General features: G+C 39.2%; 1 protein-coding gene and 1 long non-coding RNA gene across 3 annotated transcripts in view; one reads left to right on the top strand and one right to left on the bottom strand.

Moving 5' to 3' along the window:
* Window positions 1-1693, top strand: part of GUCY2C (guanylate cyclase 2C) — a 73990-nt gene extending 72297 nt beyond the window's left edge. For both annotated transcript variants that reach the window (XM_044775166.2, XM_014834217.3), the window contains exon 27: window positions 1027-1693. In XM_044775166.2, coding sequence (XP_044631101.1) covers window positions 1027-1201 — 175 coding nt within the window. In that variant the 3' untranslated portion in view covers window positions 1202-1693. The remainder of the gene's footprint in view (window positions 1-1026) is intronic.
* LOC139041564 (uncharacterized) lies at window positions 1-16598 on the bottom strand. The gene is made up of 4 exons (XR_011496955.1): window positions 13710-16598; window positions 2124-2503; window positions 1933-2039; window positions 1-316 (listed from the first exon to the last, which is right to left on the bottom strand). It is a non-coding gene; the product is annotated as an uncharacterized lncRNA (long non-coding RNA).
* Window positions 16599-16975: the final 377 nt, after the last annotated feature.

The raw sequence follows: 16975 nt of genomic DNA, 5'->3' as shown, positions 1-16975 counted from the left end.
TGCTGGGTGCGGCCGGAAAGGACAGGGGAGTGGAGGTCTTGGCTTTGTAAGATGTGCTACATATAGTCAATTTAATTGTTGGCAAGTGCTTTGCTAGTGGCAATGATGTGTTGAATACAAGGCCAGGGACTACATACATGAGAAGATTAGAAGCCTCTCTTCTCTGGCTGCTAAGAATTGGGTGTTCCAGGCATGCTCAGGAGAACAGAAAGTCGTTGAGGGCTCACCTTCTGCACCTCTGGTTCCGACAAGAGTAGAGCATGCTGGAGGCAGGGCCACTGCAGTTCTGGGTCTCCACATGGGGTTTGTGTTCTCCCTAAGAAGAGGAAGATAAGGTTTCAGGTCTAACTAGCAGGTTTCAGTTCCCCTCAAGGTGACTTAGATGGTCAAACAGTTGCACATTTGTTGCGGCAATCAGTCGTGTGACTGTTGCTGTGGCTTTTGCTATGGTGGAGAAACCCTGTCTTGCAAACTCCTAGATGCTGGACCCAGACAGATGGCCAGCCTGTAGAGATGCCAGAACAGCCCAGATCTTCTCTGGGGCACAGGTGACAAGCCCCTTACTAGGAGTGCCCCAGATCGGTTCCAAACTCTTGAAGCCCTCCATCCATTCTGAGCCCTCCGCACACAAGGCATACACTCCTAGGAATGTGTGGGACCAACAAATTTTCAGGGTTGTGCTACAGGGGCCTAGCATTGTCCTGACTTCTTTCTCAGTCCCTGCAGTGGCACGTGTAAACCTAAACACGCCTCCAATTTCTAGCCACATCCTGTTACACTTTGAAATTGAAATATAATTTTCTGCTTGAAATATTCTGCTTTTTCTAGAGCTACAGAGAGCAGGGATGACAGGTCTTTAAGCTCATCAAAGGCAAGGCTCATTTTGTATTCTCTGGACCTCCTGTGTTGAGCACAGAATAAGCATTCAATAAGTATTTGGTAAAATCAACTGATTGTACTGGAGCCAAGGAATACTCTGTATGGATTGCTGAGAAGTCCCATTTTCCCTCCCCACTCTCTTTCCAGGGAGAATCAACAACGCCTGCAAGCAGAGTTTTCGGACATGATTGCCAACTCTCTACAGAAAAGACAGGCCTCAGGGATAAGAAGCCGAAAACCAACTCGGATAGCCAGCTACAAAAAAGGCACTCTGGAATACTTGCAACTGGACACGACAGACCAGGAGAGCACCCATTTTTAAACATAAATGAGGTCCAAGGACTCAGGCAAATGAAGGACAGCAGCACTGAGGCAGTGGCCTCAACTGTCCTAAAAGCATCGTTTCCCTGAGACCTCGGGGGACCAGAGGAAGACGTAGATGCATTGCACTTGGCCTTGGCTGCCCTGCCTGGAATGGAGACTCGCTCCTGTGAATCAGATGTGCACACTCAGTGTGATAATTCCCTTTCACTCTGGAATCTGATCTCAACGGTTGCTCCAGGGAGCTTCAACCCAGGAAAGAAGAGGAATGAATGTACCATGTCGAAGTTGAAGAGATTTTGTTCTTATTTCATTTGTTTTGTTTTTGTTTTGTTGTGTTTACTGGCTCTTTTTCATTCTGTATTCATGATAAGATTTTTTAAAATTGTCACAATTGTATTTTAAGTAGCTTATCTCCATTAAATTATATTTAACTCGTAATTTTTGCAGAAAATATGCTATATATTAGGCAGAAATAAAAGTTAGAGGTTTACTGAGTGTGTGTATGTGTTTCCACCTATTCCACCCATTTTCCTGGAATGCACCAGCCATCATTTTGTGCTTGCTGAAAATCTGACTAATTTCCCCATACTGAAGCAAGGCAAACCTAGCACTGTCACTCAGGGGTAGAACCTTCTGTATTGCGCGAGGGGATTTTGTGTCTAGCCTTCTGCTGTGAGAGGCAGGGCCTGCAGCTGTCTTGGGTCTGGGAGAAAGTCAAATTCTGTTTACCTGTAAGACACAGTACTTCAGACTCTTCGAATATCTCCTCCTGCCATCCAGCAGCCATCTCCTGCCCCTTTTAGGTCATCCCAGCATGACTCATTTGCTTGAAGTCTCTAGGAAAATGACAAGTCAACTGGTGGTGAGTAGACTAGAATCAACAAAGGCAAGAATACACATATAACACTTCTGACATTAACCTTCCAAACTAGACCAACTGCCCCAAACACATTGCTCCTCTCCAAGGCCACTGCCGTGGAAACCCCTCCAGAGATTAAGAAACATATTGTGTCTTCTCCAACACCTGGAAAAACAGAAAATCAAAAAGTAGTAAAGTATGTCCTGATTTATAGATTGAGCACTTAACATGCAGCAAGAGTCCTTACTTGGAATCTGAAGGTTTATAATCTGACTCTGCCTCGATGTCCAGCACAAGGAGACTTTCTGCATGGGGATGAGATGGTGACGTGAAAGTTCTTGGTCGTTCATTCAGTAAACATACATTGAGCATCTCCTCTTATTCCAGGAACTGGATTTGGTGTTTGAGGTATAGAAATATGGTCTCTGTCAAGTTTTGAATCTTATAGGAGAGAAATGTAAAATGGCAAGTGGGAACCAGCAGCATTCTTGACAACATGCAAACATAGCAACTCCAACACTGACTAGAAAAACTCAAAATCATCTTTAATGTTAATGGGGCATTGATGAAACAACTTCTCAATTGAAGGCTCCAGGATTTGTCTTCAATTACAGAATCAACATGATTGTGAAACATTTATTGACCTTTAAATAGACGTGTGGCCTCAGCTTGCCCACTTAGCAATGTGGACATGTGATCCCAGTGATAACAGTGACTAAGAATGAGACCCAGGCGAGGGTCAAATTCCGGCACTGCTGTTTCCTAGCTATAAATTAGTTAATGTCTCCAAGCCTCTGGTGTTTCATCAGTAAATCATGAGTCACAATATCCACATCAAAGAGTTGTTACAAAGATTTTTTTTTAAAAGAAATTTGTCAAGCACCAAGCAGAGTGTCAGTTACTCAGAAGTTCTCAACAAATATCCTCTAACCTTCAACTTTTCCCTTCTCTCTCTACCTGCTTTTTAAATCAGAACTAAAAGATTGCAAACCCAGGACTTCCATGGGCACGAAGGATACATAAGATGGCTTATTTTTAACAATTGATTATAGAATTCTTCAAATGTAAACAAAAGCAGAGGGACTAGCTCAGGAATCCCCATAAAGTCATTACCAGTTTCAAGAATGATCAATATTTTCCCAACCTTGTTTCATCTATCTTCCACCAACCTTGTTTGTTTTGCCAGATTATTTTAAAGGAAATTCCAAATATCATTTCACCTTTGAAACCTCAACACATCTTTTTAACACAGGATTGACAAACTTTTTCTGTAAGGGCAGGATAGTAAATATTTTAGGCTTTCTGAGCCAGGCTGTTGCAACTATTCACCTCTGCTGTTGTAGTGAATGAACCAGCATGGACAATAATTAAGCAAACGGGTGTGCTGTGTCCCAATAAAACTTTATTTACAAAAATAGATGGTGGGATGTAGTTTGCTCACCCTCGCTCTAGCAGATAAGGGTTTTTAAAAACATAACCAAAATGCCATTATCACACCAAATGAAATTAATGATAATTCCTTAATCAACTAGTGACAAGTCCATATTTATTAAAAATTTCTCTGGTTGTTTTTTTTTCTCATTTAGTTTGTTCAAATAAAAAAGGTCCATCAGTTGCATGTGGTTGAAATATCACTCTAGTCTCTTTTAGCATATACTAGTTTACCCATACACACTTTTTCTTCCATGACATTTATTTGTTGAAGAAACTGTCATTTTCCCTACATGGTAGGTCACACATGGAATTTAGCTGATTGATTACTTATGGCTGTGTTTCATTTGTTCTTCTATTTTCCATATTTCCTGGAATCTGGTAGCAAGAGCTAGAGGATTATTAGATTAAGGTTCAATATTTGCTGGAGATACTTTATAAAGGCAGTCTCCTGAAGGAGAATTTAGGTGTGGAGAATAATACATTGAAATTCCAGCTCTGATTATATCAATGATGAGACTAGATTACGATGCCACATTTGACACAAGTTCTAATCTCTCTCTCTCACCTTAAACCCCCAGAACGACAGAAAAACTAATTATACAAAATATTGGGAAACAGGAAAGAATGACTTGAGTGGGCCAGAAACTATGAGGAACACCTAAAAGACAGAAAGAAGATGGGATCAGACTAAATGATGCAATAGTAGCCCAAAACAATCATGGAAGAGGACTAATGGAAAAGGTTCTTGGAGGTGCTCCAAGCCCAGAGAGAGTAGACAAAGGGGCAAGAGAGAATCTTAGTGTAACTGTCAAAGTTACTAGTTGGGATCCAGTTGTAGCAGCCAGTTGTTTTGGCCCCTGCCTTCTCCTTCCCAGCAGAAGATGTCAAAGGCGTCTCTTCCCAGATGGGAATCACGCCCGTAGGCATTTGGATATCTAATCATGTTCAGAAAGAATCAGGGAGCTCCAGGTCCAGAAATTTACTGACATTCCCCATGTAGCAACTTATCTGCCCATCCTCACAATCCCGGCTATGAAGAAAAACATACATAGAACTCGCAGACACGCTAATTAGAAATCTCAAATACAAAGAACCAAGAACAGCTAATTTGGGGGGAAATGAAAGAGAGATACCAATCTCAAAAGAGAATTAACAGAAGTTAATAAGGCAAATAGAAAGAGCTTTAAACTATGTGTATCTAATATTCCAAGATAAATATGAGTGGATATTGCATCTATTAAATAAAAGATATGCAGTGATTTTGGTAATTTAAATTTTAAGCATTGAAATTTTTTAAATGCAGTAAATAAATTGAAGAGAAAAGCAAACCCAGCTGAGGAGAGAGTTATGAAGACAAAATTAAAGTTGAGAGTGTTTCCAGGACAGAGATGAAGAATAGATATATATAACTTATAAGAGATGTAGGACAGATCAAGATGTTCCAATATTGTATAAATGGAGTGTTCCAGAAGGGGAAAACAGCGGCAATAGACAAAAAATAGGAGGAGAAATATTCAGAATTGGAAAAAAAAATGTCACCCAGAGGTGAATTTAAAAATAAAACAGACCCACACATAGACACAGGTAGTGAAACTGTGAAACATTCTAAAAATTTTCAGACAAAGAAAAAAATACAAAGTGGCAAGAATTAGATTGGCATTAGATTTTTCACCAAAAACACTAAATGTAGAAAGAACATTTATCAATAGCTTCACACCTCTGAAGAAATATGCCTATAAAGAAAGAATTATTTTCATACATGCAAGAGCTCAGAAAGTTTATCAACAGTGAGTTCTATGTAAAAGAAGTCCAAAAGGAAGTACTCTGTAAAAACAAGAAATAAATTTAAGAAGACAGGAAATCCTGGAGTCAATTTTTTTTTTTTTCTGCTGAGGAAGATTCCCCCTGAGCTAACGTCTGTTGCCAATCTTCCTCTGTTTTGTATGTTAGTCACCATCACAGCATGGCCAATGATAGACAAGTGGCGTAAGTCCGCACCCAGGAACAGATCACAGGCCGCTGAAGCAGAGCGTGCCAAACTTAACCACTAGGCAACCAGGGCTGGCCCTAGAATCAACTTTTTTATTCCTTTGGATATATACTCCTCTTTAAAACACACAAGTCTGGCTTAAAAAATATTAAAGCAATAACACAACTAAATCAATTAGCTGTGTGTTTTATCTGTTTAGTACTAGATATACAGTATAAAAAAAGTGAATCAGAACTTAAAAAAAATGAGAAAAGGAGTTTTTCCCTATTCTCTTTTCCTGTAATCCTTTAGAAAACAATGAAAATAAACTATAGAGGACAAAACTCTCTTTCTGAAGAAACAAGAAATGCTCAAAGTTTTAAACTGCAAAATATGATTCATACTTGTTCAAAAACTGACATGTGGAACAAAATAAGAGGGAAACTTTGAGCCAGCGCTTCCTTCGTCAGACCTCAAGCAGAAAGATACTACCTGCAAGGTTCATATCACTATCCTAAAAGGCTGGTCTGTTACCTATGGGTTAGGTGGGTTACCTCTGGGTTAGGCCATGAAGAAGCAGGAAATGAACTTGTAAATGTTTTGAAAACCTCAGCATGGCAGAGAAAATAGAAAGTGTGCTGACATGATATTTCTAGGTCTACAACATAATATCCTACTGGAAGGAGATGTGAGAAGCAAAGCAGAGGAAGGAGGCAGGGGAAGGCAGTAATCACCCTAGTGATTTCAAAAGGCTCAGCTATGAGTTTCGTTAACCATTCAATGAACACACTCAATGCAGTCAAATGGAAATATAATGTCAGCCATATATGTACATTTCCTAACTTTTATTTTGAAAAATAATAGATTCATATGCTGTTGTAGAAATAGTACACAGAGGACTTCTGGTCCAGACAAGATGACATAGACTCATTTCTCCCTGATCTTCCCCTCTACGAATAACTATAAATTCATGCTATAACACAAGAAACAATTAAAGGAGAAATCAGAAAGATGGAAAGAGGAAGACAGACTTGTTAGGGCAGAACAACATGGTAGCAGAGATCCCTCCACCCAACAAAAGAAGGTAAGCCAGGCCCAGCATTTTTTGACCACCAACAGATCACCAGAATTGTTTTTGCAACTTTGTCAAAATCGGTTGACTATACCTGAGTGACTCTGTTTCTGGGTTCTCTATTTATGCCATTGATCTATGTGTCCATCCCTCCTCCAGTGCCACATAGTCTTGATTATTGTAGCTATATAGTAAATCTTAAAATCAGGCAGAATGCTTCATCCCACTTTATTCTTCTTTTGTAAACTCATTCAGCTATTATAGTTCTTTTGCCTTTCCTTACAAATTTTAGCACACGCTTGTCTATAGCTACAATAAAACTTGATGGGATTTTGATATCATTTATATCAAACCAACATATCAATTTGGGGAGAATTGACATCTTCACTGTGTTAAGTTTTCCAATCCATGAACACAATAGGTCTTGTCATTTATTTAGGTCTCTTTTCTTGTATGTAATTTAAGTGTTCTAGTAGTCACATTTTTAAAAAGTAAAAAGAAACAGGCAAATTGTTTTAATAATATATTTAAGTAAACCAGTATTTTCAAAGTATTATCATTTCAGCATGAAATCAATAAAATTATTAAATATTTTTCATTTTTATGTCTTTAAAAGAAGTGCATATTTTACAGTTACAGAACACCTCAATCCAAACTAGTCACATTAAAAGTGCTCAATAGTCACGTATCACTAGTTACTACTAACCGTTAAGCACCACTGTAGAATGCCAGAAACTGGGAGACTTTTTTTTTTACAAAGAAAGGAAAAGATAGTGTGAGAGCAAGAGAGTCTTCACACTCCCAAAGACAACCAGATACAGACATGACATACATTTTGAAACTATCTAATTGGGAATTTTAGACAACTGTAATTAATATGTTAAAAGCTCTGAAGGAAAACATGGACAACGTGCAAGTTGAGATGGGCAATTCAGCTAGAGTTGGAAACTATAGGAAAAAAATCAAACGAAAATACTACAGATAAGAATTATAGTAACAGAATTAAGAATGCCATCAATGGCTCATCACTAGACTCCAGACTGCTAATGAAAGAATCAGTGTCCTTGAAGATAACACTATCTCCAGGAATATTATGCAAAGTAAACAAATTAATTACGCAAAGAAATTCTAAAAATTAAAGAAAATATGCAAATTAATCAAAGAGAAAAAGAAGTTATTAAAACAAAAGAGAGCTACTAAGAGCTACAGGATAATATCAAATGGTCTCATATGTATGTAATCACAATCCCAGAAATTAGAGACAGTGAAACAGAAAAAAATATTTGAAAAAATAATGGCTGTGAATTTACCAAAAGTAATGACAGACATCAAACCACAGATCCAGTAATCTGAGAGAACACCAATCAGGATAAATACCCAAAACCATATCTAGGTGTATTATATTCAAACTTGAAAAAAAATTATGAAGGCAACCAGAGCAGGGAAAAAAGATACACTGCACACAGAGGAGCAAAGATGGAGAATTACAGCCAACTCCTCTTATGAAACTGTGCAAACTAAAAGACAATGGAATGACATCTGTAAAGAGCTGAAAGGGGAAAAATAGAATGCTATACTCAGCAAAAATGTGTTTGAAAAAGGAAGAAAAAATAAAGACTTTCTCCAAAAAAGAGTGTAAGAGCTTATTACCAGCAGATCTACTCTACAATAAATGTTAAATGAAGTTCTCCCGGCAGAAGATAGATGATACCAGATAGAAATTTGGATCTTCACAAAGAAATGAGAAGTACTGCAAATAAAATATATAAAGGCAAAATGAAATGCTTTCCTATTTTTAACTGCTCTAAAACCACTCATGTGTTTACCTTCTTGTTTGCAGTTTCCTGTGGGATAGCACAGATTTAGAAAATTGCCACTCTGTTTTGGCTTTCTTTTTGACCCTTTATCAAAGGAGATATATATATGCAAGAAAAGCACATAAAAAGATATTCAACATTGCTAGTCATTAGTAAAATGTAATTAAAGCTGCAATGAAATAATACTATGCACATTAAAATGGCTAAAATTAGAAATCTAACAAGTGCTGATGAGGATACAGAAGAAGAAATGAAACCCTCACACATTGTTGGCAGAAATGTCAAACGGTACAGAAACTTTGGAAAGTGGCTCGGCAGTTTTTTATAAGGTTAAACATACATTTACCAGAGGATCCAACAATCCCATCCCATATAATCATCCAAATGAGACATAAACTATGTTCACACAAATACATGTTCCTGGATGTTTTTATCAGCTTTATTCATAAGGACCAAAACTGGAAGCAACTGAGATTTTTTTCAACAGGCAGATTGATAAAAGAATTATGGAGCATCCATACAGTGGAATGTTACTCAGCAATAAAAAATAATGACCTATTGTTTCACTTGACAACATGAGTGAATCTTAAATGCAATTTTCTAAGTGAAAGAAGCCAGACCCAAAAGACTATTATATGATTTCATTTATATGATATTCTGGCAAAGGAAAAATTATAGGGATGGAAACCAGATCAGTAGCTGCCAAGAGTTGTGTAGTGGGAGGATTTGACTGCAAAGGGACAAAACAAATAAATTGTGGGGATGATGTAACTCTCCTGTATGGTGCTATGGTGGTAAATAGATGACTTTACACATTTGTCAAAACCTTAGAACTGGGTACCACAAAGGAAGACTTTTGCTGTAAGCAGTTTTTTAAAAAGCAACCAGTTGTAAATGGAAGACAAGATGGAATATGGAGTGTGACAAATAAATCTAACTGTGTTATACAGAATGACAGAACTTCACTGAAGTGGGTGGTGGAGAAAGGAGCTGACCTAAGTAACTTTGGAGAACAGTATTTTGAGTGGATACTGTAAGGTTAAAAACAGAAGATTATATAAAACATTGAAGTCTGGTCAATTTGTTCCTCAGAAGAGTGTGGATTAGATATTCTGAAACTACTTTAAATGTATACTAAGGTTGAGTAAATAAGTAAATATATTTTGGATATGAACAACAGGTTTCTCATTCAGAGAAAGAAGTTCTACTTAAGCAAAGACAAAATGCTAGAATCAATCTTGAAGAGCTGGATTGGATCAGAGGGATCACTATGCGTCATGTTGATTTTTAAGACAGATAGATACACAGATAGATGATAGCTAGATAGGTAAATGTATATGTGTCTATATGCTAACTCACTGAAAGGACCAAGAAGTAACGACACCCCCAATAGCAATGAACGCAACTAGTGTCCACATAGTGGTTTCTAAATACCATTCTTGAAAAGAACCAGGGTTCTGTGAAGAAGTGGTTGATTTCAAGACTAGGGCAGGGAAAATACAAAATAAGCCTGGAGCATCTTGTGTTGCCATAAAGTAATAAAGTGTTCAAAAAAAAAAGTTGGGGACTGACCCGGTGGCCTAGTGGTTAATTTCGTGCGTTCCGCTGCAGGCAGCCCAGTGTTTCGTTGGTTCAAATCCTGGCACGGACATGGCACTGCTAGTCAGACCATGCCAAGGCTGCATCCCATATGCCACAACTAGAAAGGACCCACAACAAAGAATATACAACTATGTACCGGGGGGACTTTGGGGAGAAAAAGGAAAAAATAAAATCTTTAAAAAAAAAAAAGTTGGGGGCATGTCAAAATGACCCAAAAACCAACCTGAAAGAACTCCCAGTGGTCAAAGCTGGGAGAAACTTAGCAACAGAAGAAATAATGAGTACTAGTTTATAACTCAAGAATAAAGTAACTATCCATGATTCCATACTGATATAAATAAGTGATTAAATATATAAGTTAATGATAGATAAGAGACAGCTCTTTCTTACAGGAGAATCCAACTAATAAATGTAGAAGAAATAAAGGAAAATGAAAATGACTATTAGAACACCAGAATGATAATTGTTACAGGCAAGATCCACCAATTAATGCTAAAATTAGTGGGTGAAAGTTTACAGAGAATCAGGATATTTGCATAGTTTCAAAGTATTTCCCCCTCAAATATTTATTACTACAAAATAAAAATAGTAATTTAAAGTGAAGCCTCAGAGACCATCTTAACTGGATGATTAAGCCTAACTTCACCAGTAATAAGACATACTAATATCATATACTCCCTGATATGATGTCCTGAGAGGGTCTTCTCACCTCTGTGATATTCTTCCCTAAAATGCATAACTCAAACTAATCGTGAGGAAACATCAGACAAGCTCAAATTGAGGGACATTCCAAAAAATACTTAACTAGTTTTAGAAAAAAGTTGGAGGGACTAGTGAGACCCTAAGAGAATTAGCTTCTAACTCTATCTTAGGCTAAAGGACTAAGAAATGAATTATTTTTTTAGTTACAGAGATGACCGATAGAGACACTGATACCATTGACGTTGGAAGGAGGTGAGAGAAGGAGACAGAGAGGGCTGTAGGTGGGCTGACTCTTAATCCATCCTAGCAGAAAGTCAGATACTGTCTGAGTTGGTAAAACAAGAAGCAATAGTATAGGCATGTCATTTCGATTCATGGCAACAACCTTCAGAAGACCTAAAGGCAGGAACAGTAAAAAGGGACAACCCCAGAGACACGGACTGCGGAAGAGGAGCGTAGGTCAGGTGACTGCTTCTTGTTAGAATACTAATTGTATTTTTTTAACCATGTGCATGAATTACCTAGATTATTTTTAAGAAAAATGTTTTTCCATAAAAATTGGGGACTACTATGTTTTCAAAAGATTCCAAACAAAATTTCTTTAAAATGAAATGTTCCCCATGTGTACAAAATGAGATTCGCTTATAGAAGGAAAAAATAACTCATGCAAAGCTTTTTCAGAAACTTAGCTATTGCACTAAGTGGAGTACTCTGTCTTTCTGAGAGCATCTTTTTAATGATCGTATAGCTTTTGTTTTTACAACCGAAAAAGGAACAAAAGCAAAAATGATGTGGGAAATTGCTCCTTTTGTGCCTGAGTCCTATAAATGTTTATTCAGTCAGCAGATGGTAGACCAGCTGTTGGATGATGTGCTCTGAAAATGACCTTGTTCCATTAAGCGGCGATAAGTTGACCGTTCTAGAAATATGAGAATTTCCAGTCTAGAACTCTCGTGGAGAATGGGTTTGTATTTGCAGTGACAGCATATTGTTTCCACGCTTGCTAAAAATGCCATCCACTCTTTTCTGTACTTTCATAGAATATAAAATTAATGCATGTGCTTACTCATACACGTGTACCATACACTGCAGTCCCAGTTAAAATGCACCGTATCTTACACCTTTAAATAATTGCAAGTTGACATTGTGTAGATTATTCCAACATCAGATTGTTTAATGTAATAACCAACTCCAGGGCAGATAGAGCTCACGGAGAGAAACCAACGACGTGCTCCTAGCTGTGTCCTAATATTTGGACAGACTCATGTCACTATTCACATTTGTTAAGAAAAGCATGAGTTATCACTTTCAGTTCTATATTTGTTTGGAAAAAAAATCAAATTTTATGGGTTTTGAAAAGAGAGATGTTTTGTAAGAGTGGGAATTGCACAAGAGCCTTTTGCAGTTTCTTAAGAGATCCCAGATCACCCAGTCACTCGTTCAGCTCAAGAACAAAAGCAGTATAGAGCAGGGTTTCTCAATCTGTGATGAAGGAACTTTTGGGTTTTTTTATTTCAAATCAATCTTAGAATGATATTTCTATAAAACACAAAATCACATGCTTGAATGTTGTGGCAATGTCCAGCTGCCACACGTTTCTAAACGATTACTCTGAACTTGGCCCTTTCCATCTATTGATAGCACAGAGTTTGCAGACCAGGACCAGTCTGCAGAGCCCTGAGCTCTGGGTGGGAGGACCACACGTTCAGAAACATAGCTTTCAGGCTCCGCTTTGCCACAAGCTAAATGAAGAGCCTTTGGGCCGGTCGCTTAACCTCACAGGGTTGCTGTGAGGACCCAAGGAGGTTTTATAAATGAAAGCTTTGTGAACAGTGAAAACTATATTCATATTAGTTATTATTCTTAACCTCTCCAGATCTCAGTTTCAATTTGACTTAAAGAAAGTTGAATGAGGTGTCCTTTATAGCACTTTAAATTTTAAAAATTCTGTACATTGATGCATTGGTTTAAATAAAGCAAGAGGGTGGACAGTGTGTCCCTACACTGCCAAGAGGTTTCTGAGGAACTGGGCATAGAGGGAATTGTGCCTGGGCTGGCCTGTGTCCTCATCTTTGGTTCCTCTCGCTGAGGCCTGTGGTAACCGATAAGAACACGTCAGAACAAAGGCTGCTGTTGGACACTTGCAGGTCCCACACAGAAGAGAAAGTGAGACCTGATCAGCAAGTTGGGCACATGGCTCACAGTTACCATGGGAGCAAGAGGTCCCACATCCCCCAGCCCAGTCCCCTCAGGGAGGCCTTCCAGTTCCCTCCAGAGGAAGTTTTCTGTCTTGATTCTGCCTTGTTGCTTGTAAGCTTCTTCCTCAGTTTGCTTCTAAGCTCTTCACCAGTCACATTCTCAGTTGCAGGGAAAAATAGTCTGTTTAAACTAGTTAAAAAGTAAGGAGCTTACCAGGTTGCTTACCCAGGGTCTGGAAAAGCACAAAAACTGAGCTTAAAGACCACAAAACCAGGAAACTACAAAAATGATACCTGGACTGTCACAGCAGAGAACTGTTTCAGTAAAACACCACAGCGCCGTGTTGCCCGGCACCTATGCCATGAGGGACGGTAAGCCAGAAACCCCACTACGGTTACCCCGAAGGACCAGACTCCTCTGCCATGTGCACACCGAAAACACAATCTCCCCAGACATGCCATCTTCACAGTGCTCCAAGTTGTCCAAGATGATCGGCTTCATTTTCATGAGTACCTGCCATACGCCACCACCACCAAGTCTGTGAGTGCCCCAGGGAGAAGGAAGCCATGTAGTTCTAAAAACAAAAAACTAAACCCAAACAGAAAACTCCTCCCATGGCACTATATGTATAGGAGGTAAACAATAACATAGGTTGAGGATTTGGCTGCTGCTATTAATGATGCTTTCCTTATGCTGATTCCACTACCTAGGGATCTTTCCCACATGCTTCACTGATGCTTTGAGATTCATCTCAGATATCACCTCCTCTGGCAGGACTTCCATGACCTCCCCCTTCCCATCTGTGCTTAGTGCCCACAAAGCACTTGTGCTTACCTCCATCACAGCACTTACCATTCTGTTGAAATGAACTGTTGACCTTCTAGGCCCCTTCAGACCATGAACTCCTCAAAGGCAGGGACCATGGTTTGTTCATATCTATGTCACAGAGCCTGGTACAGTGCCCGGAATACGGCAGGCACTTCACTTATGTTTTCTGAAATGAAACTATGGTTACTTGATTTTATTTTTAACTATCCTTCGGCTTAAGGTGAATTGGGCCTGAGACTTGTCAGGAGCTCAGCTGGGCTGGGAGAGAGAGCTCAGCTGTCCGTTGTCAGAGCAGTCGATTAAAGCAAAAAGCCAAAAATGACAGTTAAGCCTCTAATCACCTATTGTGATGGTTTAAGCAAGAGTCTGAAACCAGAGAAAATGCTGCCTTCCCCTGTCCCAGTTTCCCCCTGGTGGAGGGTCAGATGGATAAGCACAGATGTAGAGGTCGCCTCCCAGTTGAGGGAGCCCCAAACCAAGGGCTCTGGCAGTCTTATGGGTTCTGGAGTTGAGAGAAGGTGAGAGAAGGACTAGAAGTGGAAAAGGATTGGGTCCTGAGTCAGAGAGGGAAAAGTGTCTTCAAGGTTTCCTCCTCCTCCTCCTCCAGATAAGGAGGTCTCTGCAGAGGCACCCGAAGAGGACCTCTGGCCAAGGCTTCAGATAAAGAGACCCAGGAATGAAGGCATAGGGGCTAGGAATGCAAATGTGCAAAGAGCATGACTGGCCTGGTGCCTTGACTGCCCCTCCCTCCAGAGACTGCACTGCACAGGTTGTGCACTAAATCTGCTTTGTGGGGGCCAGCTTCCCCTGTGAGGGCTGCCAGGTAGAGCCTTTCTAATTGCCTCTGGTCACCTGAAAAAAAATCACACATAGGTTTTTAACAAGGAGTTGCCCTCCTCAATATTAAAAGTCAAAACACAGAAACAATCAACTAGAAAGCACATACTCTTGCACTGCCGCCTCTCAGGTTTTCCAGGGGAGGGACATAGAGCAGCATTTCCCTCCAGTGACAAATTCCTGAGAGAAGAATCCAAGCCTGCAGATGAACTAAAGTGAAGAAGGAATGCATACTTCTGTAGTAAATTAGGAAAGGCCAGCCAAACTAGGACCTAGAATTTATCTATATGTTGGAAAAGTTGATGCAGTTCTTCTGTAAAAAGCAGTAAAAGAAAAACAAAAACACTCCCACAAATGTCAATGTGTGAGGTTTTTCTTCCCAACACCAGCAAACAATTCTCTGACACCAACTGGGTGACCAACAATTCAATCCAATTCTGACACCAGCTTCCAAGAGTTAGCACAGACTCTACAGGTTAAGGGCTCAGTCCCACAAGACTGCCTCCACTTCAGGTGCCAGTCGCAAGTCCCAGAGGGCCACCCATACTTCTGACTGAATAGCTATAACAAAGGGGTTCCCACGACCCCCTCTTCAGGATTGATAATTTGCTGGAACAACTCACAGATCTTGGGAAAACACTTAGGTTTACCAATTTATTATAAAGGATACAACTCAGGAACAGGCAACTGGAAGTGAGTGATGAATAAATGACAAGCAATGGGATATATTGGCATATATGAGGAAGCCATTTGGTTTAAAACTAATTCAGCCTGACCTTGTTTTTCCGGAAAGACCTGACACGGCCCATTGAGCATACATTGTACCTCTGTTTGAAACATTTACAATATCCCAGAGCCAAGAATGATACCCTTAACGATAGGTATGTTTCCTCCCCCATATCAGCATTCCTTTAAGGATAAGCATTTCTTACTAGAGTCTAAGGATTAATTACTGACCTGCTTTAACTTATCTCATGACCACTGACGTGCTTGACCACTCACCTTGTGCGTTCTTATTGCTGAACTACTAATAAAATTGACACAAGACCAGATTAACAGAAAGAAAACCCAGTTTAATACATGTACTTTGGAGATCATAAAAAGTGATGCTAAGAGAGTGAACAAAGGGGGCAGTATATATATCTTTTATACAAAGAAATTGTAAATTTGTGAAGAATTGACAAGACAAAGAAACCTAGGTTGGGGGTATGTAAATAGTGAGGACATCAAGCAGAGTTTTGGCTTGAGGTAGTAAATTAGCAAGGTTTGCCTGTGCAGGCTCCTCAGCCCTGAATCCCCAGCTCTGGGGAGAAGGATGCAGGGAGAGCTCCTTTCACATGGGAGATTTATTTCCTGCTTTCAACGGAACAGAGACAGGACACTTTTGCTTCTCGAGTAACTTTCATTCAAAATAATCAATATGCTATTGTGGGACATTTTGGGGTGGCCCAGCCTGGGCCCCAACTGTTCCCTCCTGTGAAACTTTCCCTGGAAGTTTCATATATTAAAAGTTGAGTTGGTAGATTGTTCCGTTATTTCATTGAATCAATCTTTTAGTATTGAAAAGAGGTCAGTTTAGTAAAACAGTTATGTCTTATGTCAGAAGGCAATGCTACAGGTTGGCTCCCAAAGTTAGGCCTGAGGTGCAAGAATTCAGGTATTTAATAAGAGGAATTTCTACGGAAACAAAGAAAAAATAATGGTTAATGATTGGAGCAGATTATAAACCAGTCTTTGAGCCTAGAGGGAAGCCAGTCAATATGATTTCTAGATGTCAGGGTTGAAGCACCCTTTGCAGGTCGAAATGTCTCTGATGATGTCATTGGGTGCTCAGGTAAACCTGAGTGGCTTACTCAGCAACAGGCATGAAAGTTGTTTAAACATGGGTTATTGTGGCAATCTCTCTTAAGTTTATATCAAGTTGTTCAGCTTCAGTTTGTAGGGCTTCAGGGAAAGAGAGCAGCTTTAGTTCTTAATGATTCCAAGTCAAAAGTGGGAGAAAAATTGGAAACATTAGTTTAGAGAGTTATAGCCAAATATTTGAGGAAATTAGAAGAATTTAGAATCTAGTCCAGTTTTTAGTAAATGACAAAACTTCAAGGAAAATTAACAGCATTAGAATCTAAAATTCATAAGTATGTATTATAGTTTCTACTGAAACATATTTTTTCTCCCTAAAATCACTCTCATTTTATCAAAGATAGTCAATTAAGACTAATTTGTTTGCAAAATAATTCTAATTTCAATAAACTTGGCTTAGTTATTTACATAAGTACGTCAAGAATAGCCATTGATCATATAGGCTCTTTTAAATTTGTTTTGCTGGAACGTTTTATAAGGAATCTCCAGATTGAACTTTTAATAGCTTCTGAATGCTAAGAAGCCAAGCCAAATATTCAACCTGCAATACCTATAGATTTGGGTGAATTCCACTTGTCTTGAGGCTCCCAACA

This window comes from Equus asinus, chromosome 22 (genome assembly GCF_041296235.1).
Source record: "Equus asinus isolate D_3611 breed Donkey chromosome 22, EquAss-T2T_v2, whole genome shotgun sequence".
In the NCBI taxonomy this organism is placed as follows: Eukaryota; Metazoa; Chordata; class Mammalia; order Perissodactyla; family Equidae; genus Equus; species Equus asinus.
Note: the sequence above shows the minus strand (reverse complement) of the source record. Positions and strands in the feature narration are given on the sequence as shown.